This window comes from Convolutriloba macropyga, chromosome 12 (genome assembly GCF_964194025.1).
Source record: "Convolutriloba macropyga chromosome 12, txConMacr16.3, whole genome shotgun sequence".
Classification (NCBI taxonomy): domain Eukaryota; kingdom Metazoa; phylum Xenacoelomorpha; order Acoela; family Convolutidae; genus Convolutriloba; species Convolutriloba macropyga.
The window spans coordinates 39,410,904-39,436,453 of NC_134479.1; the positions used below are offsets into that span (position 1 = coordinate 39,410,904).

The following is a 25,550-nucleotide window of genomic DNA, read 5'->3' on the forward strand; positions in this document are numbered from 1 at the left end:
CAAATCGAAAACAAGTCTATAATCTCGGCAATACAAACTGCTGCAGCACAGTCCAATCAAAAGGAGTCAAACTTCACAGTCGGCCCATGCTCTCCAACAACCTGCTATCCAACTCAATTCTACGTCTCTCCCAATTACGAGGAACCAGAGTTGTCTATGACAGTTGGCGAAGCGGAGAGATATTATGAAAGTGAAAGCGATTAATGAGTAAAACCGGGCATTCAAAACTCTGATTAAAACATTACAGTATTAATTATTTTAACAAGTACATATTGACTATTAATTTTCTGATAAATAACATGTTATTTATTTTCGCCAAGGGGGAAATGTGGTACAATAGTACATTTTTAGTTTGAGTTCATTATTTTGGTGTAACCAATTTAGTTCAATTTCTGTTTAACTTAATTTAGTTCAATTTATCTATTTTAATTTGTTCATCCATTTAGTTTAATTTTGAAGATCAAATCTTATGATTTCATACTTGTTAATTTGTTTATATCCTATGCATGATCTTTTGTCTGTTCACCTTGTCTCGTGATTGTAAGTTGCCGCATTTTAGTAATGTTATCTCGTGAACAAATTGTGAAGCAGTTTTGTTAGTTTTGCCTAATTTCATTCTTCTCAATTTCGTAATTCAAAATAGTTGACTCTCTCTCTTAACTAGATTTCGATTCGCCAAAGTCTAAATTCAGACGTATCAGAAGTTTGGTAACTTTCGCTAAGCGAAATACACTACAAATAATTGAACGCGATTTCGCTCCGCCGATTCAGCCTAAAATTTGTAACTCAAATAGTCAATATTCAAATAACAAAATAAAGCCTTAAATCGCTCCGCCATTTCACTCCTAAATTGGCCGAAGTAAAGAACACTAATTGGCACTACGAAACAATTCAAATCTACAGATTGTAAATCTGTACGACAGGGTTTCAGCGCCTTTGGCGTTCTGCTTCAACTAGCTGGATGGTAGTGGGTTTTCCACTGTTTGAAATGAGACCCAAAATGAGACCCAAATGACCACCCAAATGGGATGGCAGCTTTACCACATAATACCAGGAAAAAGTAGGCTTGGCACCCCTGACTTCGTTTCAACGGAATTATATCTGACCAAATATTACAGTTTTTTATATTGGTTTTCGCAACCTTTTGTCGGCTCTTCTCTTATCATTGCAGTGCATTACAAAACTCAATTAAAATGTTTGACTAATTTTCTGGTCGATAATTAGCAATATCAAACTGGACTATCAGTAAAGCAAAATTTGAATATGGGTATAGCATTCCATTGATTGTAGTAAAGTTTTAGGCGGAGTGACTTCGGAAATATTTTTTGTTTTATATGTTTTTAAAACCTCTAATCAACGAATGTTTTCTTTGATCATTTTATCAGTCCTCTCTGCATGTTTAGAAAACAGAGTTTATAATATATGAACAGCATTTTTGCAGACCTATGAGAATTAGCCCAAAAATTCTGCTGCATAAGAAATCTTTTGATGTCCAGAGTGCTTCCCAGCACCTTCTGATCTTGTCTCCAAACCCAACCCGCCTGAACTCCGTTGGTTCGTAGGTAATCGTTTTTGCATTCTTTAGATCAGACCATCAGAGCTTGCATTTCAGATTGACCTGATTGACATTTCGCAAAACGAAACTTATAATAACTGAATTAGAGTCATGGGAAAAAGTTCTGACGCGTTTTAATTTCGTCTAAAAGCCCAAATTTTTGCCAATTGAAATCTTGTGGACTCGTATTTACAAAAATTTGGCAAATTAGGCAACAATTGCGAGCACGGCTACAAAAGTTTTCATCGCCAAGTTTCATTAGTGATTGAAAGCTCAGTTCAGTTATGAAATTTATATTACACTGTTAGCTTTAATTCATTAATCATTCATGCGTTATAGAAATAAAAAAAAACTTTGAGAGAAATTCTGAGATTGAGGGCGCGGAATATTCATTGGTATAAATATCGTTTAGTTTCAAAGTAAAGATTATTCATGAACTTCTGAAAGCAGCGTGTTTTTTCTGGTTTTATCTTCTTTCGATTTATTTTTCGACCTAAATATTTTTTTTAGATTTTTCAAATTTTTCCCTTTTAATAACTAATTTACCTAGAATTCGAGTTACATTGCTCATATCATTTTTCTCGCTAATTTCCCCTGTATCGTTTTTAACTAAAATTATGCTTATATGCAAAATTTGCACCTAAAATGGCATTGATATCGTAAAGAGTTTAAAAAAGTTTCTAAGCTTCTCATTTGTTATGAATATTTTTTATTTTTTTGTACTTAGATGAAATTAAATGGCTATTTGCTAATATTGATTTCCAGTCGAGTATGGAAAACAATATGTCTTTAAGTGGAATATTTCTTGTGCAGTTTCTATTTGTCATTGAGCAATCGATACATGAAAAAATATGTAATTCTTCAGCCCAGTGTTTAAAGTTGCTTTGTTAAATTGCGTTAGCATAATTGAGGACAATGATAATCGAAAACTTGAAAATCAATGTGTACAAAAATGGATTTTTTCTGCTAGCGCCCACTGCTTAGTTTTCCACCCCCATTTATACATGTTTAAATATTTTGTTAAAGTTAAGTAAGTTTTACATGATCATATATGAACAATATGCATTTATTAAAAGCTAGCAGAGCTATGGTTGGAAAGTATTACGCATTTCAACGAAAATTTGTTTTACAAAACAAACGCAGCTTTGGTTTTATAGGATACAATAAGGTCTCGATTTTCTAGTTCTGTTTTTTAGGAACTTTTCTCAAACATTCTTGTCAGCACATTTCTTGAATAAATTGTGACAAAATCCTCGACCCGGGTTGTTAACTTCATACAGGCTACATATAATGTATGGATATTCTAAAACTTAACACGTTGTGTATAATTTGTTCAATTTTTTAAATTAAAATAAGGGATTAATATTAAAATAAAATCAGGGACGTAATATAAGACGCGTGCTAATAGCCCGTTCTAATACCGTTGGGTAATTTTTTTGTACCAAAAAGTCCCATACTTGATCATTTTTGAAGATTTAAGCTATCAGATAATCTTCTTCAGATGTGGTTTTTAGACTACATAAAAGAAATAATGGCGAAAACTTTTTTCTCCCTTGAATAAAAAAAAACTATTGATGTCTTACCATGCATGGAAAAACGACGGGCTAATCAACTTCTACGAGGCTAGTCAAGAACACCAAAAAAACAGTAAAACCAAGCAGAGCCAGCAGAAGCCCTTCCCGGCGCTTGAATTGGCTCCCAGCAACAAGAGCAATCAATTGGTTTTAAAGGAAAAACTCTGTAAAAACACGAACAGAAACTCATCTTTTCGAAACCGAGCTTTCTCTTTTACTTATTGATGCCTCTTCAATTGATTGAACTTGATTGTACATACAATAATAATAATAATAATAATAATAAAAGAAATAATGGAGAAAACGTGTTAGCTCGTAAATGTTGCATCCTTGTTAATGATGTTTTTGTACGCAATCTGTCAGGCGCCGATGGATTGGGTCTAAAAGCTTGTACATTCCCTTTTGAACGCACGAGAAACATATGTGAGGAGAAACTATAAGCATGTCTGTCGCTTCAAAAACAATGGACCGGTATTTGTGTAAAAAACCTTGAATGAAATTTTCCTCTTTTTTAGGAAATCCAGGGGCAATTTAGAAAACCGGTATTACCCAAAAATTTGGGCTGAGTTGACATCTTTCTCAAAATTGGTCTTGCCTGCTTGTTGGCTTGCGTGACCGCCACCTAACAATGTATTACTTCTAAAGGATTACGCAATTATTACATAACATTCGGCTGACTTATCGTTGACCTTTTCGCGTAATCGCAAGCGGAAAAGCATTCAGTCAACAAAAACAGCAACAACCGGGTCTATTTGTCCTTATAAATATTTCCCCATATTTCAGCCTGATCTTTTCACAAGCCTTAAGGCTCTTTTTGGCGAATTTTAGACACTTTTTTAAGTCTAGATTTTCAACATTGTACCATACGCTTTCAGACAAACATTGTATCACGAAGTATACCCACGTAGACAAGGGGATTGAAGTATCAATCGTTGGGGTATCCATTCGTTGAAATTATATTTCGTCTGGCAGGCCAAACACTCTTTTAGAATGCTCGCGAGAAATCACCAAGTAAAAACAATAAATATATGTTTTGAATGTCTTTATGATATGTGACATTCAAATTGTGGGAGCAAGTCTTACGCCAATTGATTAGTTTGACAAACAAAAAACTTACTAGTCAACTCACCACGTTCAAATTTCATCACGCTTCTCAGGATGCGAGAAGCTGTAGGCAAACACAATATTATTCAAATAATTTTTGCAGGAATCTTGTAAAATTCGGTCGAGACCACGTTCCAGCTGTTTTGTTGGTCATTCTGGTGATCTGGTCTTTCGCCTGGTACGAGCTGGTTGTGAAATATTTTTCTGACATTCTTGTTTTTGCCACTTTCTCGAAATGAATTCTGTAATTTTCTACCACTGCAAGTGCAGCATTTTGTTTGTACATACAACATGATTGAACGAAATTAGTATAATGAATGTATGATCCGACAAGATTATTAAACAGATTAAAAAACAGATGACGCATTTATGTATGGACATGTCGCTTGATGATGGTTCTGACAATATTTAAAATGAACAAATACTGACCTTCGAAATCTTCTTCTGTTTAGGCAAAAAGAAAATTTTCATTCAATGAATAAATTTATAGCCAAAATACCAAGTGAAATGAACCGCGAGAAAGTTATTTTTGTTGTTTTTTCAGTGTCCTGTTTTTTCACCCCTATTCTTTTAACCCCCTATATTTCAACCCCAATTTTTTAACCCCTATATCAATTAACACCTGAATAATTTAGCCCCCATATTGTTTCACCCCGATTTTAAGCTTCCTATTTTTGAGGATAAATAGATTTCAATCAATTCTATTTAGTCTAATTAATAGAGATTAAAATCCGGGTGAAATGAATGAGGTGTGAATATACTTTTTCACACTTAAGTCATTTCAGCCTAATTTTAGTCTTTTAATTCATGGCTCATAGTTGTCAGGGAAATAACGCTAACGACTCAACATTTAAAACCAAAACTATAGCAATTAGCGAATTAGTTATCTCATCTAGTCCAAAAAGGGACAATTAAAACCAACTGAAAAGTGGATGGAACTCTAGAACATTTACTGTTTCATTGCATGTTGAAATCAGCATGATAACTGCCGACTTTTAGTTTACCACTTCTTCCAAAAACAAAAAAATATTGGTTGTAGAAGGCCATGAGTTTCATTTTAAAAGAGTTAAATGTTAATTCCTTTGAACTTTAGCTTTGGTAATTGTTCTTTTGGACAACGAAATAGATAAAAGATTTCGGTGTTAAACTGATTTTTGGGGTGAATAAAATGCGAGGTTAAATGACTGAGGGATGATTATATACGGGGTTAAATTTGGGGGGGATTAATAAATCGGGGTGAAGAGAGGCAAAACCGTTTTTTCTTCTATGTTTCAGGACTTTAAAACAGATTAAGAAGATAATTTTATCATTTTGGTTTAAAGATTTTATAAGAAGAAATTAAAACACAATTTAGTTGAAAACCTAATTTCCCAGCCAGAGTTTTCAGCAATGGTTTTTATTTGTAAAAAATCATTTCAAAAGAAATATTTCAAACCCGTTCACAGCCGTTCACAAAAATGTGAGAAAAATTTTGCAAAATATTGGATTAAAAATTGTACGAAAGCACTGAAGAGATATCGAATTGCACTTCAATTTGGTCTTTATGCACAATTTTAGCAGCCCATTCTGGAACCATGTAGCGAATGCTAGCTTTTGAAACTAAATTTTTCAGTGAGATCAAATAACGTTTTCGCGGTTCTTTAAACTTTGAGATCGCTCTTTTTCAGTTATTTCATTTTTCCGTCTCATTTGTCTCAAAGAAATTGTTGCGCGTACTTCTTAAGCTAACCCAACTACGGGATTTAGCCCTAAATTGGTCGCATTAAAATTTTTTGTCGTCTGATTTAATTGAAATAAGGAGAACTGAACTGCACCACCGATTTGTATATTAATGATTATATGAAAATATACGCTCCGAATTCAAATGCGTTTTTTAATTCAAGTCGTTAATTTTTGGAGCAACACCAGGTCTCAAGTGTGATAATCCAACCTGTGATATATGTGTTACTATTACAGTAAAGCTCGCCATATAAACTCATAAAAGCTTTAGCTCGCATAGAAGACCCAAAGATAGGGGCTTGCTAGACTTTGTCTTCCGGACAAAGGGGGCAAAGTCTGGAAAACTTCAGCTAGGAAAACTTCAGCCCACGATTGGGTGGATCAATGGAAACGATATCACTTCAGGGCTGTTAAAACTCAGACGCTGTTGCTTTTCTTACCAGATGAGGAGTCGAAGGTTGCCTTTCGAACGTGGTACTCGAATGCCTCGTCACAGTTGGGGTTCTCAAATGTCCATTTGCTCATTTGCTGATGCTGAGAGATACAGTTCCAGTTTACCTGGAAACATTTCAGCCAATTTTTTGTGACCCAGAGTAAAAAATCGAGTGGTCGGCACACAAAAAGATAACCGCTCGACTATTACAAAGTTCTTGGGCCTGCTTGCTCCTCGATGGCTTAGAGAGGAACTCCAAGTCGCCCTCTGACATCAAAAACTCGATTCTTTTCAAAATTTAAAAATTTCAAAAAAGAAAATGAATGCAAAACCGATATTTTTAGTTTAGTGAAAAAAAAACTATATATAGTATCGGACCAATACTAAAATTGGCTGGCTCAAATACTTAAATTGGTTAAAAAGTGTATCAAATTTTAGCTCACAATTCCGAGAATCTCGAATTCTGGGGCGTCTTGGGTGCCCATCCAACTGGTCAACTGGGCGTCTTTAAGGGCATCACACGTGATTGCATCCACACCTGTGGGGAAAAACAACATCATTTAAAAGTTTTTATAAGTCTATACTGACAAACTGAAGCATGTTTTAGCACTAGATATAGTTTAGGTAAGATTTAGAGATAGACTAGTCATCACATTTTAAACAAGCCATTCAAAAACATCAACCACAGGTGGCTATATTCCAATGGAGGGGAGTGTGTAATTGAAATGTGATTCTCGTAGAAATCTTTGGCCGCAGAAATTGTTTCAAAAGTGATTTTCTGTTTAACCATACCGAGGTAAACATAATTTGCAAGCCCCTGACAAGACCTTGCATATTTTTGAACAAAGTTGCGATATCTCGGCAATATATAAATAAACTAAGTTTTAATGATAAATTTTGCCTAGGTCTTGATGCAATTGTGATAAATATAAATTTTTGTAGAAGGATGCGCACTATCATGAGTTTCAAATTAAAAAATTCTTTAATGAAAATTTCGAAAAAAAAACTGTCTAATTTCTACCTCTCATTTTAGATTCTTTCGACACATATGTAAAAGTTTGACACGGCAAGTTTTATCCAGGATGGTAAACATTCTGAAGAGTTTGTACCGTGTAAAGACTACTCTCCTACCAATGACAAGGAAAAGCTTTACACGGCCCAGTTTCAGTGGTTTCCAATCTCTTCGGATATGGAGTTTTTCCACTTAACTTTTGTGATCTGGAATAACAACTGAAGATCTACAGTTGCATTTCTCGGTACTCAATTAGCCCCAATAACTAATCGTTCGAAAATCAGGTATTGTCGAAAATCATGTATTGCCCGAGAAAATCACATTTTGCCCGAGACGACTGCAACAGCTGCCTGTACGAAAAGAAAATGCATCTTCGGTGTATGAATAATTTTGAAGAGCTGTTTCTCGATAAAAACAACAAAGCAAGTATAAAAAGAACAGCTTCTGCGTTTCCACTCAATTTCTTAAAAACACAGTTTGTGGAACTGTGTTAGACTACTGTAAGCCCGTGAGGGAAACAGTCTCTGCACTTTGTACAAAGAACCACACTTTCTGCGTATTCACTCCATTGCCCAAAAACAGAATTCGTGAAAGTGTAATAGACTCTCTAAGCCAATAAGAGTAAATGTCTCTGTACAGTGCACAAAATTTAAATTCAATTGGAATTTAATCCTGCAGCAAAAAAATTGAGAAAATCAAAATCAATTATTTTTTTTCAAGAAGTCATAGTTAAAAAATTTGAACAATCATTAAGGCGGGTTACGAAATCAAGATTAAAACGCATATCATTTGCCGCTCAGGAATATCTGCTTCAATGTGCACAGTTTTTCAATTTAATAAGACAAAAATAGCTAAGTTATCATAATTTTTCGTAAAATTTCAGCTTCATTTATTTTCCTAGTCACGTGGCCATCCCAATGTACGTATAATATTTACACCATTGATTGCCTGTAACAAAGGATGTCAACAAAAGGTCAAGGGCTGTCCACTATATGTTTTTTTTGGTGTAAATTTGATATCATAGGAAGTTTGTTAACTGCCTAGAACCTTTAGCGAATATTCTATACCAACGAGATTCATCGGAAACCAATCGTAAAGAATTTGATATAATACTAGAGATGAGTTCGTAATTTATGCATACGTTGGGTCGTTTTGTGCATAAATATTTGGTGATGATGGAGTTGTTCGAGTTTGAGTTATAGTTTTACTCTGTTTGATATTCGCGTACTAAAAATAGTTACTAACTAAAAGGTGTGATAAAACTTGGCCCAATCGATTGGGCTTTTATTGAATGTAGCGTTAAAAAACGGTCGTTTAAATTGCACTTGAATGTGTTTATTCCGTTAATAGGCTCGTCCCCAACAAAACGAGAGTTTTTTAGTAGCCTTCCTATGCAGAGAGCCCATTGTCGTGTTCCATAAAATCAGGGTTTTGAAGAAAAAAATTGTATTTTGAATATCACTACTAAAAACAACCTCGCGCCAGAAACATAATGCACCTTTAGTAAGTTCAGAGAAAAACTGTTAAAAGCATTCTGTCGTGTGAACATGTACTGTAAGATTCTGAACTTTATTAGGCAGCCTATCACGGGAAAACAATAGCGCCCAGATCTCACAGTTCGAAAGGTTTAAGTTTGGTGGTTCGTCTTCTTCTTAACAACAATAGATTTCCCGTGTTATGCTCTTGGCTGTTCAAAAGTAACGATGGTAAAGACACTTAAATTAAATAACTGTAACACTAATTACAATAACTCAATAGGCATCAGGTAACATGCGCTACGACAATCAAAATAACTACTACTATAACTAATTCGAACACAAGCAGCCACAAGCTTGGAACAATAACTAACTAAGTTATTTCTCAATCCAACTCTACAGTAATACCGATTGCCGCTTATACTCAAACGCAATCAAAACAGCTGGAATTATCCCTCAGCTAATAACAGACTGATGAACCACAGTCTAACAACAACAATAAGTCCGAGCTTCTCGCTCAATAGGCAAACTCTGCCAAATAACTGTAACTAATCCGAGCCGCTTGCTCAATCAAATACCACAAGTTCCAGAGCCTCTCGCTCACTTGCAACAACAATCGGTGCTCAATAATGTAACCGAATTGCAAAGACTACTCAGAGCTTCTCGCTCAATCAAATCAGGCAAACTTAACCAAATAACTCTAATTCTATAACAGCGACTGTTCAGAGCATCGCGCTCAATCGCTCCGGTAAAGTTAACGCAACGACGCTTAATAACGATTAACAAGAGCCTCTCACTCAATAATACCGGCAAACTATGCCAAACAATCGATAATTAACTCGTTCACGGTTAGCAACTTCTGTGCTGCTCTTATAGTGTAAGCCGCTTATATACTGAGCCGAGCAAACAGTTTGTTTACTAAAACCAACCAACCGTCATTATTGCACAACGTTTCCACTTGCCATAATGCTATTGGCTACTTTGTTTACATTGCGTCATACTAATGCCGTAAAACTTCAACGTGTCCAATACCGAACTTACCTAATAGATATCAGTCAAGATGGCTGCCAAATTTACATATATGCGAACTCCGGATTTTTCTGTTCTCACGTGCAATTTGTTTACATAAGGGAATTCCTAGGGTACCGTCCGCACGTCCATTTATGTGCTGTAGGGCTACGGTCCGGTTGCGCCGTACGTCCGTAACAAGCATAAAGTTCAAATTGGCCGGCAAGTCGACTTATACTTAGTTGCTTTACGAATTATGTGTTTCCGGGTCTTTTGTTTACTTAGGGCGGTTTGGGGGGTATGGTTCGTATTCCGCCGAATCAAGCGTAGGCTCAGAGCCTTATTGCACTCTAGTATGACTAGTGTTCATTAAACTCCAAAATTGCGAATTTCGGATTTTTCCCCAAAATTATCACTTTTTCCCCTCATAAGTGTTAATAGCTCCGGACTGGGTAAAGCTGGCACTACCAATCCTAGTTTATAAATAGCTTAGGGCTGCCCTAGGGTGGTGGTGACCCCAGCTTGGTTCAGCCATATCGGCTTCAAAAAATCGGGGGGGGGGGTGGAGAAATTTTCGGTCCCAACTTGTAAAAATTTTCAGATTTGGCCAAAATTACGAATTTTGTAAAGCTCTATTTTCTTTCAGTTATAACGGATGTCAGTGACTACTAACGGTTTTTTCGTTGCAACAAGCTACTCGCGGATTACAGCAAGCTAGTATTCAGTATAGAACGCAATTTCATATAAATCCCCGTAAAATGCATTGAGGTCAGTAATACGCTATAATCGGTTTATGAACTTCAGCTACGTAGCAGTGGCTTTTTATATGCTCTTATTGAACCTCATGAGAGCTAGGATACCTAAATATAAATTACGCAAGAGATTGAAAGAGATGGTTTAACCTCTTTACAGAGACTTTCATGGTAACAGTTTAATGATGACATTTATTATGATTCCACACTTTGTGATAACAGTACATATGATAGCAGCAAGCGCCAAAGTTCTGCCAACTCTCAATCAGTGCACCACAGATCCCAAATCTTTAATAGAATACCCGAAATTTCTGAGAGTTCAAGGTAACCGCTCTAACAAAATTACTTCACTTTTCGTTTCTTGTTAAAGTCATTACTGAACCTAATCTACTTGATAGCTTGTTCCCAAAACAGAGCTGAATGTTCTCTTAAGGGTTGTCTGATGTTTGCAGCTGTTATATTGTCTCTAGTTGCATTACTTAATTGTTCGTTCGACTTAAAGAAATATTTCACACCTAAAATTCTGATAGTTGTGGTTTTAGGCCATTGGTTACGATTTTACGATTTTTTGAAGAAAAAAATTGTATTTTGAATATCACTAATAAAAACAACCTCGCGCTAGAAACATAATGCACCTTTAGTAAGTTCAGAGAAAAACTGTTAAAAGCATTCTGTCGTGCGAACATGTACCTTTACTACACAATTGTCCCTATTTCTTTCCTCTACTTAGTAGGCATAATTTAGTCACCGTGATCAGTAACTTCTTGCAAAAGCAGAACCTCTCTTGCATCATTTTTGTAAAATTGAACAAAAACGTGGTTAACAAAAACTGTGATAGTGAACAGTACCATAACGCTCATTTTCTTGATAAAAAATAAGCTTAGCAATAAAACTTTTCAGATAGTCAGAATGTTCCATTGTATGTCTAAGTGTGATTATTCAACCTCATAAATTACCATTTAAATTAAATGCGTGAAAGTTAGTAATTTTTACATTTTTGATTCTCTTGAACTTAAATCCTAGTATCCTAAGTGCATAGTACTCAAACCTTGGGCATAAGCGCCGCCTCGCGTCCGAGCGCAACATTGCTCGAGCTATTAAGATTTATGACTAACATATCCTTACAGGGGACTAAAGTGTATCAAGTATACCTTGATTTGTGCCTCCAGTCAGAACCCAACAGGATGTCGAACACACAGCTGATAACAGGCCCTAAAATGGATGACATAAAAACAACATTTACTTGAGTCTTAAAAAGTGGTTTTCATAAACGCAATTTTCAGCCGCCCAATTTATGTTAGGATTTCAACTTTGCGCTTGAGGTGATGCATAACAGTTTAAACAATGAAAGATGTCCAAATTATTGAAGACTTCGAAGCGGTTCCATTTTTTCGGAAAGTTGCAAAATTTGTAATTCAACCTATAATTCGAAAGCTGCTTTTGGTGTCTTGAAATGTGTGATTAAAGAAAAAAAATTGACGTAAAATGTCCACAACTTCACGTTTACTAATTCGAAATCAACCTCTGTACGAGGTTTTCATACTGGTGGAATGGCTAACCCAAATTCCAGGGCCTTGGACCAACCTGTTTCAGCCTGGCCAGGTACCTTGGCAACATGGTCACGTGTCGTCCAGTAGTCCCAATGACCGAGATGCAAATATTCGGCAGACTCAAATGCCAATCTTCCAGCAAATGTTCAACAACGACTAACGGATGAGAATCGTCCGCTAGAATTGTCAGATTAGCCGTTTTCTCAATTCCACCCACTTCGCTTATCACCCTGAAAAAATTGAATCTTTAGATAAAAAGGTGGTCGTGTTTAAAAGTAAAATATACAACTACGTTGGCAAGATAAACATGAAAGACAGCTTTGTAAGAATTGGTCAAATGAAATCAAAGAGAAATCCCTTTTGATGAAAATATACGTTTATATACCCATTGCCATCAAACTTTAATAGCGAAAACGTGAAACATGTTCCCCATTAATTTAGCCCCCCAAAAGTTGTAACTATAACTATACCTTAAACAGGTAATAGGTCTGCATTTTAGGGTTAAAAAGACTTTTTTTTTTAAAAAAAGAAGTCTTTATTGAAGTACTTCAATTCATTTTTTTTTGAAGAAAAAATTATTGCATTAATTACCAAATGTAATAAATTTTTTTATTTCGAGGTATATTTTTTAAGAAACGACTAAAAATTAAGGTTTGAAGATGGTTGTTCTATCTCGGAACGTGTTGTCAAAAGCAACAACGAATTATTTACACAAACTGTTAATCTTGCTCTTCAGATTACATCAGCTGAAAATTGCAGCAAAATTACATTTTCAACAGAGCTCAGAAATAGCTATTCTCTTGTTAAATGATTGCGAGCTAATGGACCGAAGATCTGACTGCAGTTGAGCTCGCTTTTTAACCCCGCGCGCGTGCATATTTTTAAACTCACGCTAAAGATCTACCCCTTAGAAAGGCAATTTTTTTTGGCAAATTAGAAAATCTCAGGCATTTGATTGTCTGTCTGGTACACAAGTTGGTAGCATCCCCATAAATTTAGTTCAAATGCCATTTTTTTATTTGATTATGTATCTAAACTCATATTTGCCCTTATATTTATTTTTTCAAACAATTCCATATTTAGTATCCCAAATTCTTGATTCTTATTTCCTGCCATGTCTGTTCATTCCGTCTCTGAAATTTTTTATCAATTTGTTCAGCTTCCATGTGATATGATCCATTTTACAGTTTTTGTTTATTTTCTTAATTTGCCGTATAAATAATTTTTTGCTTCGAAATTCAATTTTCAGTTGTCTTCTCTTAAACCTAATTTTGACAAGCCAAAGCATAGAACTTTACGACAGAACTTTACGGCAGTGATTTGATCTGCCAAATCATATTTCACTAATAGCCTTGTTTTTGCAGTGCAAAACAGAGGTTTAGCTCAATTCAATTAATTCAAATTCAATAAATTAAATTGAAATTTTTCAAATCTACTGGTAGAGTCAGGACGCCAATCACAAACTTAAATCAAAACAAGTCTTTGCCTCGCAACATCACGATTTGTACTCTAAAGTACGACAGATTGCTACCGTTGTGTTGTTAGTGCAAACTGACACTAAACATTTTTTTTGGTATCAGCATAAGTATGAATGCCATCGGAATGCCTTAATGGTAGCTCTTATGAAGTCCAAAACGTTTCTGTTATAAAGAGTAACGCTATTTTTTTGGATTTTTTCATTAATTCCATGTTTTATTGTGCAATGGAACAATTTTGCCGTTTTCAGAGCAACTAATTACCATTAATAATACAATCACATCAAATGTTTTTATCCGAGATAAGTTAGCGAAAATCCTGATATTATTTTGGATCGCTGATCAAGACCGTGCGGCTCATACACTTTTAGATGTGATGTGTGATTGTTATTGCGTCCAAGCCGTGTTTTGCATTCGTTGGCCTGCAAACTGAAAAAAAACTTTGGCTTACATTAGAGCTTGCTCACTGGTAAGGAAAAAATTGTTTAATTTTTGATTTTAGGTCTAGAGTGCCCTGGGATTGCATGATGATCGAGAAATGCCGAGAACCACTGTAAAGCTTTTCGTCTTTCTTCTTAAAATTTTTCCTGTACTACTACTGCAAACAAATCTTCATTTTTGAAAGCAAAAAATTTTTATGTTAAGTCATTTTGATTTATTCCAAAGGGTTCCTATGGATGCATCATACGATAAAACAATTTTGAGTGAATCTAAGTTTGTGTAAATTACACTGACTACCATAAGCTTATGATCTACATTACCTCACTACTTCGCTTATATGTCGACACGCTCAGTGTGGAATATTTCAGTATTTTTGTAAAAAAAAGTATTTGCATATGAGAATTTGAAATCCTTGGTTGTGAGTTATCTTTTTTTCAATTTCATTTTTTGTTTCTTTTTTGCAACCAATTCAAAGCCCCTCAGAATAAGTGTGAAATATATTATCGGACGTATCATTTAGAAGTTCAACAACCGCATCAAATTTATCCGAGAAGCGTTCTAGCATTTTTTTCTGTCTGTTTCAAACGGAAATCCTAAAAAAACGGTTAGTTTCAGGATCCTAAGAACCACATGATGTATTAATATCTAATAAAAATTTGAAAGATAACTTATAATGTGATGAAACTTCTTATTTAACTTTTAAATGATCTTGTTGAAAATGTTGAAAAACTTTCTTCAATTTAATTGTGGAAGCAAGCAACAAACCATTTTTTTAGCTTAAAGCTTTGCAGAAGTTTGGCAATAGGTTTTATATGGAAATTTTGTCCAAGAATACAACAGAAGTTTCTTATGTTGTAAGAGTAAAAAGCATTCGGTGCGTTCTATGATGAATTTTCACAGTTAAAAAGTGCAAGAGGTGTAAAGTTGATAATTTTTGCTTGTCGGCAACACAATTTTTTTGGTGCCTATTGCCCTTTCTCAGCCTTAAATGTCTTCGTTGCCCCCTTCCACACACGTGATTTAATACATTAGCAAGCAATTTATGCGTCAGTTGGAATGACTCATCTAAGTTCTTAAAAAAATGTGGGGGGGGGGCTACCCAAAAAAATTTCACTCCTCATAAATAATTAATAAATTTAAAATTGAAGGGAGAATGAACAGATAATGCTCTGAAGACAATTAATGGAAATTTGATGTGTCTAATTCTAAGACACAAGACATTCGTTCAATCGTACAAGAAAACCCATTTTCGAATTTCGAGGAAAAACCCAATCAACTGAGAGAGAAAAACAATAGTCAATGTGGAACAATCAATTTTTCAGCTGAACGAAAAGTTAGCCGAGAAGTTCTGGAGCGATTCTTAAGCATACCGTTCCCTTATATTGTTAAACGTCATGTTTTTGCTGTTGGCTTATTGGGTAAAATTTACCAGAACACTTTCGGCTAATTTTACTTTCGGCGTTGAGGTGATTGATACCAGTTAGAAACAATTGAAAAGGTGCTCAAAAAAGGGATAGAACACTATATTCTACGTGAACAGAAATGTGGACATTTACTTACTTAGTTAAATTATTAATTAATAACCGTTCATAACTTATCAAGACAGTAAAGCATCCACCGTTTCACATTACCTGTCTCTAATTGACTACTTCAATTATTTCTGGCTAATTTTGGAGTGACTAGATTGAAAACTTACCCGCTGTCGTCAGAACCGTCGTTACCGACTAGTCTGAAATTAATTGAGAGAGAAGTTAAAGCTCTGCACTGGGTACCTGGGGTTAGGCGGTAGAACAATGACTCGAAAAAACGCCGTTTATAGAGCTTGCTGACGTCATTAAAAAGAACGATCTGTCACAATTGTTTTCTAAGACTCTCAGAGAATTTTTTTAATTTTAAGCTCAGTGCGTTATTTGAATCACAATTATGGTACATTTATTTCATCATAAATCAACTGACTCGGGTTATGATTCATGGTTTCCATAGACACACAATCTTTCTTCAAACTACCACCAATTATTTTTTTCCAATCTATTAGTACGCTGAGAAAACTTTCCCAATATAACTTACCCAATTACGCTGCAGATTAACAGGTATAAATGAAAATTTTCAAGATTGTGAGAACCGACCATGCCCCGGTTTCAACCTCGACTTATGAGGAACTATAATCGACATCGACTAATGAAAGGACTACAATCAACCGAAAAGGGGTAAAAAAGATATGTTGCACCCAAATAGATGATAAAACGGTTTTAGTTCAATCGAAAGTAGCGAGCAGCAGGAATCTATCTCGACTCAAAAAACTGAATTGAAAATTTCGTTGAGCTATTATCAAATTTTGGAATCGAGGAAAAGTCTTTTCATGTGTTTTTTCCTCGAAAATTATTATTTTTATGAAGTTCTATTATTCGCTATTGCGTATAACATGCACTATGGTACCAGAAAGCTGAATACATCTAAATAAATTACAAAAACTTCACAAACATTGAAAAAGCTTTGCATTAAAATCTTTTGGATAGTAAGGCATCATTACGCTTTTAACTTCCTTAACGTTTAGAAGATAGTTTGTATAATTATTACACAAGTTTCCAGCAATATCTTTAAACCTTTCACATTTTTTAACACTTTTTCCTTCAGAACTGTCTGTTTTTGCGGTCGTTGCTTCAAACTTGCCCAAGTAGTTTTAAATGAATTCATATTGGGACTATTTGCTAGCCATTGAATTACCTCAGGCGCCTCTTCACTGAAGAAATTGCTGCAAATCTTCGACATATACTTATGAGCATTATCTTGAAGAAACATAAAATATTAAAAATGCAACTTTTCTCTTTAAATTTTCCAAGTAACTAATAAAATTTAGCTTGTTGGAGGTTCTAGCGAACGGTTTTCGTCCATATGATTGAATTTTATCCCAAAAATTAAGCGATCGCATGACCCAGCTGAAATCTTTTATGTTTATTCAAGAAATCTTGTTCGATTTCGCCAAACACGCTGGAGCTGCCTTGAGCCTTTTACTTTTTCGGTAACTTTTGTATTCACGAATTCTAGTTTTAGAATTTAATTTTAAACTAAGATGCTTTTGGTTCACAAAAATCGGACCTTCCGATTCGCCCAAGCGTGCCTTCCAGTAAAAGAAACCAGCAATTTAACTATCTTTTCTAAGTGAACGAGAAAACAAGAACGAAATCTCGTTAAAAACTTGGAAAATTTCTTGTCCTTGCTTAGATGCAAATCAAACTGTTGGAACAAAAATGACACTGAGGTAGCACAATTTTTGCTGTACGTAACTTCTTGTAACCATAATGTATTCAGCAGGCATGCCTCTTAATATATGGTCATTCTGAATAAAAAGTAATCGATAAAATTTTTTGTTCTTTCAAGTGGTTAAATTTTTATCTGGTTTTTTAAATTAGTTTGCTCTCATCAATGCTGCTTTTGATTTCTGCTCAATCCATAAAATGACAAATATTGACCGTATCTCGACTATTGATACTGATTTCTCGACTCAAAATTTTCCACTAAAAATACTCATGAATAAACTTTTGTTCACTTCAAGACTTTTCCTCGACATTAAGTAGGAAACTCAACTATGGAACTATAGGAATTAAAGGCCCGCACAAAAATGTTTGAGTCCATTTCGCAAGTTGTCTCACTGCGTTTGTTTGCAAGTTGTCTTCTGGTTTTTTCAACCACTCTGGCTCGAATTGACACTGTCTAGACTTTCAATTAATAGGCATCTATGTTACACAGTTTTGGTTAGTTTCAAAACATTTTGCACAGTTTGAAGCCATGCCTACCTAATTGTCTAGACGGTTTAATTGTGGCAATTTTTTGTCTGGATCATTTGGTATATGTTTCTACCAACCTAGCCATGGAAAGATTAGGAATTATCGGGTCTTTCCCCATTATAGCCCCCGCCCCCAGCTTAGTGGTCATATAACCTATTACCCTCACCTTTGCCCCAACAATGGTATATATACAATAAGGGGGGATATATTTTCGTGGGGGGGGGGTTCTCTGGTGAGAAAGACCCAATTTTTCAAGTGCACAGTTTATTACCGTCGGATGAACGTTGAAAAACGCTGACCGAATTGAGTGTGCTGTTTGGGTGCAGCCATGAGGCAAAATTTGAGCCGAATTCAACGCTCATGTCAAATCTATCAAAGAACGATCATATTAAATCAGCTTATTCTACCAGCAATGCGAGAGAGTTAAGTTCCAGTACGTCGGCTTCCTGTCGGTACCCTGTAGCATTTTGTTTTCAGGAGAACTCAAAAATTCTAAATTGTTACTATGTGATAAAATTTCAAGGGGGTTATCAAAATGTCCGTTTTCCAACTGGTTATACCACAATCCGCGAAATATTAACCAGTTTTGAGAATGTTTGTGAATAATCAATCAATAAAATTTTGTTTATCTTTTGGCAATTTGTTTTTACGAAATTGGTTTGTTTTCAAAATATGATACCACAAAAACGTAGACACCAGCAGTTAAGGTTGTTACCTCAGACGTTAACAGAAGGCAAAAAAATCAGAGAATTTAAAAAAATCTTTCATTGGACTTAAAACGTTGTCCCAGCACGCTAGATTTTTAGAGCTATTTATTTTCATAAAATTCAAGACAGTGATCATTTACTTTTCTGAATAACGTGCCGTAAAGTGAAACGCTCTTGGACTAGTAAAGAGGTTCCTGAGTTTTAGCAATGATAAGATATGGAAATTGTGAAAGAAGGTTGATCAAATTCTGGAGAAAACATGTATAAAACGGCCGAATACTGGAAGAGAACATCTGAAAGACTCACAAGACGTTCAAATAGACTGATCACTTATCCACGTTATTAAGCAAAATGAACACGCGCAAAACTAATACGGGATAACATTAGAGAGACTATGCACGCGTCATTACATTAACAAAATCTCGATTTTAATTTGTAATATACACAAACCAAGCAACGTTTTAATCAAAGTTTAACCCCCAAAATTAAATCAATTCACGAACAAATGAACTGATGGACAGTTAAATACAAAAACTGATAACAGATACAAACAAACAAAACAAATTCCGAAGAAAAATATTTAAATCAAATGCTGCTGACAAATACCGACTTAAGTGAACTCCTAGATAAATTGTTGCAAAACCAATCTGCGTTTTTAGAAACAAATAAAACGAATATTAATTTTGAACTCGATTTCAGTTGTGAGCACAATTACAAGCCTGCGAAAATCAATAAATGGAATATAATGCACCTTTTGAGGAATATGAGAACGAGTTTATAATCATGAAAGGAGCAGTAGAAGGCCAGTTCATTAGCTCGGTCGGTAATCGTCAATTCCAAAAAATTCGATCCATCTATATTGTGGCAGACGAAATTAACCCGAACCGTATCATGGTGAAGAAACGTCCCATTTCAAAGGAAAGAAAAAAACGGGAGAGAAACTTAAATCGAGAAAAACTTAAGATTCCACAATCTTCATTACAGAAAAATCTTGCCCTCTTTTCTGAACCTTTACAATTAGTTTTACGTATCATAGTTCACCCTTCCCAATGCTCTCAATGATGGTCGCTTAGTTGAGCTTTATTCAACAGATACAAATGGAGGGATAAATCCGAATTCGAGGGGGCGCATAACCGAAAACCAGGTGACGAAAGCAAAAAAACTTGAGCCAGCAATCACCGACACCGTCCTTTGGTGGAAATCAAGACACCAAGCTCGATTGTATATAAGGAATGTACAAAGGCGTGCAAAATAACGAAAAAACAAAAAATCGGAAGATTTTGGTCACAAACTTCCTCATCCTTTTAGAGGAGATGAATCAACACGACAAACTCGTGGCACTCAGTCAATCCAGGATGGACTAGAAAGCTGATGATTTACCTATATGCTAAAGTTAATTGAGGTAACGTCTCGGACAACCATGGCGTGGTAGTCATCGTAGACAAAGAAGAGACCACATAGATTGCAGATGTTGGTTTTCGAAAGTCGCACGTCACACAAATAAAAAATAAATAAAGCCGGAACCTTACTAACCAAGCTCAAAATAGGAAGCAGAGACCACAACCGCCGAATTTTACCCAATCAGGTATCATTCTAGAAAACTATGGAAAAAAGTTCAAGCAAGATCAAACCTTTTCAAAAAAGTAAATAAAAACTGAAACTTTCCAGTAGGAAACAGGAGCACTAATAAATTTTTACAGCCAATTAAAAAATATAAACGCAAAAACTCCTAATCGTCTTGGTAGACAAATTTTCAAGAGGTATTAGAAAAAACAATCAAGAACAAAAACGTCTAAAACCGCAATAATAATCACAAAAGGCATAGTAACGGACCACGGTTATCCTGAGAAAATAAAATCAGTCCATGACGGCAGTTTTTGAAAACAAAAATAGTCAATTTTTCAAGAAGAAGCATATAAAAGCAAAGAAAGAAGCCCTTATGCGCACCCTAGAAATGGAGAAGACAATGGAACGACACATTCATTTCTAAATTTTTTGGGTGATGAAGAATAGTGTTAGAAACGTATTTCAAGTTTCACGGTTTTCGTACTGTTCATCTATAAAAGAAAACCCTTCGACAAACATTTACGAAAGAAAACCCAAAAGTTACGGAGAAGCCCGCATTAAACCTACTTGTGTTTCTGAACAAGATTTCCCGAGACTAGGTGGCGGAACAATTGGAGAGCGAACAACCTCAATTTCATTTTCCAGAAATTTTGAAATTACCTCAGGATGAAAGTGCAAAGGCTATCAAAGTAGGTCCGAACCCGATATTCCACTAATGATATAGAAAATCGAGATAATAAAATTAAAAATTCCAGTTGACATCAAGTTCAAATACAAGACATCAATAATTAAGGCATAATACGTCAATAAAGGGACAGATCAGAGACGACCAGAAGAGCCAGCCTTTCTAGGCTGTCTCCTCAAACCAAGATACACCCACAGTATCTACACCTTGGTGGTGATCTGTGGACCGCCATTACATAGACTAATCTGAAATAGATTACCGGCTCATTGAACTAATTCTTAAAAACTAATTGACAGTTGTTCATTAGTGACAGTTGTTCGATTATATTTCAAAAATGTTTTAGTGCCTTCGTTTTTAACACAGAAACGAATAGCAAATGATCGTTTTGTGATTAGAAGGAATTGGCCGACATGATGTTTGTTTCCGTCAGAAGCTTTATTTTGTATCCAGTCAATTTGTCAGGCTTGTTTTTTTTCTGAATTCAATTAGCGGACAAGTCCATCCCACGATAGTTTAATTTGAGTTACTATCCGGTTTTCTCGGACCAAAATAAGAAACTAAACATTAAAAGAGGCAATTATAATTATAGAATTTAGCGGATTGAGTGTCTACCCCTATTGGCCTATATTACTAATCACAAGACGGAGAATAATGGTCGGTCGATGAAAAAAACTTTTGAGTTTATGGGGGGGGGGGTGGCAGAATAGATTCGTTTCTGGTTATATTGTTTCAAAACAAAATTGATACCGACTTTATTTTTCGGTTGATTCCAGTGTGTCCAAAGTCGACGCTGTCAAGATGAAGGTCACTTCTCCATGTCTTGACCTTTGACCAGGGCTTCGGCTTGCAGTAGTTGAAATGCTCATTCTCCAAATAGTTGCATCCTGAAGTGAAAAAAATAAAATGGCCATAGGATCGAAGTTGATTAAAAAAATAGGGCACCGGCACACTTTTATTGGCATTTACCTCAATGTATTATCATAGTTTACAAGGCCTCCAATAGATTATCGCAGTCTTTATCTATCGCTGTCATTAGGGGGTCGTTCTATGATATTAATCCTGGCTGTTTAAGACTTTTTATTAAAAAAAATATTTGTTGGAGTCTGAAGGACAGGCCGTGTCTCAAATTCGTGATTAAATAATCTGATTGATTAGTTTGGTTATCAAGAATATATTCTATTTCCACCTTCAGTTAATCAAAAGATTTTGAACAAAAATTTAAGAAAATCACCGCAGTTTGAATAGAAAGATTTCCTTTTATAAATGTCCTACATTTTTTCTTATAATCGTTGAGACAAACCTTTTAACGCAAAATTGGCAAATCTGGAAATTTGTATAAAAAATGCTCAAAGTATGCCCTATCAAAAATTTTTCAACATTCTGATGTAATGATGAGGAGGCTCGGTAATGTGCGTTCGCGCGTGATGTTACGACCCCGCCCATACACGTTCTGATTTAATTGTCTACAAAATGAGGAAGAGAAAAATAACAGAAAAAAAAACATATATCTCTCAACAAACAAATTAGTGAAAAAATAATGCTGGGTTGGAGAGCCGATGAGATTTGCAACCAATAAGAGTACTGGACAACACACAAACACACACACATACACACACAATCAAATAACAGCAAACTTTAATTGCGATCAAAGTTTGATAAATCTTTTTTAAAAAAATTAAAAAACAAATGGAAAAAGCAATCAGATAAAACTTGATCTAACAACACAACCGAACCTTCATTAGATGTTCAATGGGTAAGATAGAATACCTCTCAATAACACGACTAGATGACAGGCCGACAACAAAGAAGTGCAAAAAGGAAAGAATTCGGAAATACAATACCCTTTTTTTGAAAGCAACCAATTTCAAATTGATTGAAACCAATTTTGTATCAATTTGGCTCTTTAGCAAGGCCAATATACGTCATAGGAAGCAACTGAGACTTCTCATTATCCGTAATATTTCGAACGACGGAAAAAAACGGCAAAAAGAAAACAAAAAACAAAATTGAGTTCAAAAAGAAGGCGACGCAGCAACCGTTGAAAAAATTGACTATTCGTAGAGAATTTTCAACATCGTTAATTTTGCATTTATTTTAACGCCAAATGGGCTACCTCAATAGTTTGATGATATGGAAGGGAAACCAAAAAACTCAGAATGGGTAAATATCCAAAAATTGCTATTTTTATGAAAAAGCGTTGTACCAAAGCCAAGAAACCGTTTGTTGAAAATAAAAATTAATATATAAATTGGATCTTGATAGTATGGAAGAGAAACCAAAAGACTCAGAATGGGTAAATATCCAAAAGTTGTTATTTTTTATGAGAAAGCTTTGTACCAAAGCCAAAAAACCGTTTGTTGAAATTAAAACTCATATATAAATTGTATCTTGATTTACTGAAAAATATGCGACCTGCAGATACAGAAACCAAGCAAAAATTGAAGTAAGATAAAAGTGACAAAGCTCCAAAATCCACGGATTTTTTTTCAAAGAAATTTTTTCATAAACTCAAACAAACCAAAACCTTTCAATTTAAAACAAAACAGATCAGTTTGCATCTAAAACAATTTATCGAAGCCACAGTGTTGAAGCCATTGTATCTACAATACCTTCAAATCCAATAAAAATTTTAAAAACACAAAAAAATTTAATAACTTGTTTTGGTTTCTCTTAATTTTAATTGGCTAATAGGTGGAAGTCTTTGTGAAAAAGACAACAAAAAGAACAACAAAAATTGACTCTAATAGAAAACTCACGAAAGTCCGGTGAAAATACAGTTCTAAGCTCTATATACATCTGTCAAAAAAACATAACCAAAAGCAAAAATGTTGTTTGGAGCAACAAAAATATGATGAGTTCTGCCAAATGTAAGACTTAATTAATTGTTGATAACAACGAGAAAAAATGGGAATAACAGAAATATTAAAAACTTTAATTGAAAGTCTTTAAATCCGTTAGCTATAAACTGAAATTAGGAAATATTTTAAATTAAACATCCGCGAAAGTGCTAAGGACCTTTGATTGTCATGAATTTATCAAACTACAACAACAAGAAAGACAATTAAAGGCGAAAACATAAAAATGCTAATCAATTTTGAGAGAGCACGGATTAAAGAAAATATAGGCTATTCACGGGAATCTGAAAAAAATATTTTTGCGCACTCCTCAAATGCCAGTAGGGCTATGCTACGCTATGTAACAGGTTGAGGACAGAACAATTAACAACCCCAAACACAGGAAAATTTGCAAATCTTGCTAAGTAAAAAATTAATTTTCCAAAAAAAAAATTAATTGAAAGACATTGAAACCGTTAGCTATTATCTGAAATCAGTAAATGGATTCATTTAAACAAATATAGAAATCTTTACAAATTTTGAATGCCATAAATATGTTATATAAAATGAAGATAACCACAATTACGGTCAAAGAAAGAAATCCACTTTTTTGTGAGAGAACGGCTCCGCAGTCGTTAAAACTATCATCTATTCACCGAATTCAGTAAAAATGTTTATAGAGCGCATTCAAAAAATGCGAATTGGAGCTATGTTTAATAGGATTAGTTGATAAGGTAATAAATAACTACCACAAATACAGGAAGTTGTGCAAAAATTCACAAAACTTCTATAAAATTTCGTAGTTAGAAAGCCAAAAAACCATTAATTAAATATAAAACCACCATAAAGAGTTTCTTTTCTTCATTTAGAATAAACTTTGCCTTTTTTAATTGGAGGTCATGCTACACGTGGGCTGAAATAAGATTACAAATGAAAAATTTCAAAACTTCACTGACATTCTTTTTAAACAAATTTGTTCAAAGTCATAAGAGGCGTTAGACAACAAATGTAAGCATTGTATAGGCTCACCAGGAGCTCTTCAAGAACCCAATTAAATTTTTATTTAATTGTACTTATTACCAAGAAAGCAACGAGAACAACAGTTGGCAGCAAAACAAGAAGAGATCATTTACAGTTTACTAAAAGAGATTGTCAAAGCCATAGAAACTATGAACTGTTTTCTGAAAACAAACTATATTCTCCTTTGGCCTTGTTTTGTTGTAAATAGGATCCTTCATTTTGCCGATATTTGAAATCTTTCTCGTCAGTAATTAACATAAAAAAAAACAAAACTGCGAAAGAACTTTGAACAAGATTGCGCCCTAATTTCATCCGAATAGTTATTGATTGTAAGAATCTACGATGAGTCCAAACCTAGCCCTGATTTTTCTGCGTCTCCAACAACAAATTAAATTTTTATATGTTTGCAAAATAGATCACTAAGCAAAGCAATTATTTCAATAAAATGCAAATAATTGATGCATTTTTCTATGTATTAGTTTTATTTTCCGAAAAATTCCAGTGAAATCCTATTGGAAACGAATGTACAGCTATCCTTTTTTGAAGTTCTCAAAGATTGTGGCAGCAGATGTTAGGTCTCTACTTCCTGCAATCTTAAACGAAGTAGGATACAAAAGCCTGTTTGGAGCCTTTTTTGAGTTAAAAACGTATCAAATTGGAAAAATTTAGCACAAATTTTAACCAAAAAGCACGGACAAAACAAATTGGCGAGCCTTCTCTATCGTTAGATGTGAAACAAATAACATTCTTTTTTAAAATATTAATAGTTTTCAGCCAAATCGACTAAAATTTGTTCAAAAGTTACAGAAAATATGAATAAAAACAACGGAATTTACTCGTTCTTTCCCAAAAGTA

General features: G+C 34.7%; 1 protein-coding gene across 1 annotated transcript in view; it reads right to left on the reverse strand.

Moving 5' to 3' along the window:
• Nucleotides 1-25,550, reverse strand: part of LOC142350494 (uncharacterized) — a 169,801-nt gene that overhangs the window by 120,694 nt on the left and 23,557 nt on the right. Inside the window, exons 4-9 of the mRNA XM_075402344.1 lie at nt 21,593-21,725; nt 15,795-15,827; nt 12,217-12,412; nt 11,784-11,844; nt 6,829-6,923; nt 6,376-6,510 (exon numbers count right to left, since the gene is read on the reverse strand). Coding sequence (XP_075258459.1) covers nt 6,376-6,510; nt 6,829-6,923; nt 11,784-11,844; nt 12,217-12,412; nt 15,795-15,827; nt 21,593-21,725 — 653 coding nt within the window. The remainder of the gene's footprint in view (nt 1-6,375; nt 6,511-6,828; nt 6,924-11,783; nt 11,845-12,216; nt 12,413-15,794; nt 15,828-21,592; nt 21,726-25,550) is intronic.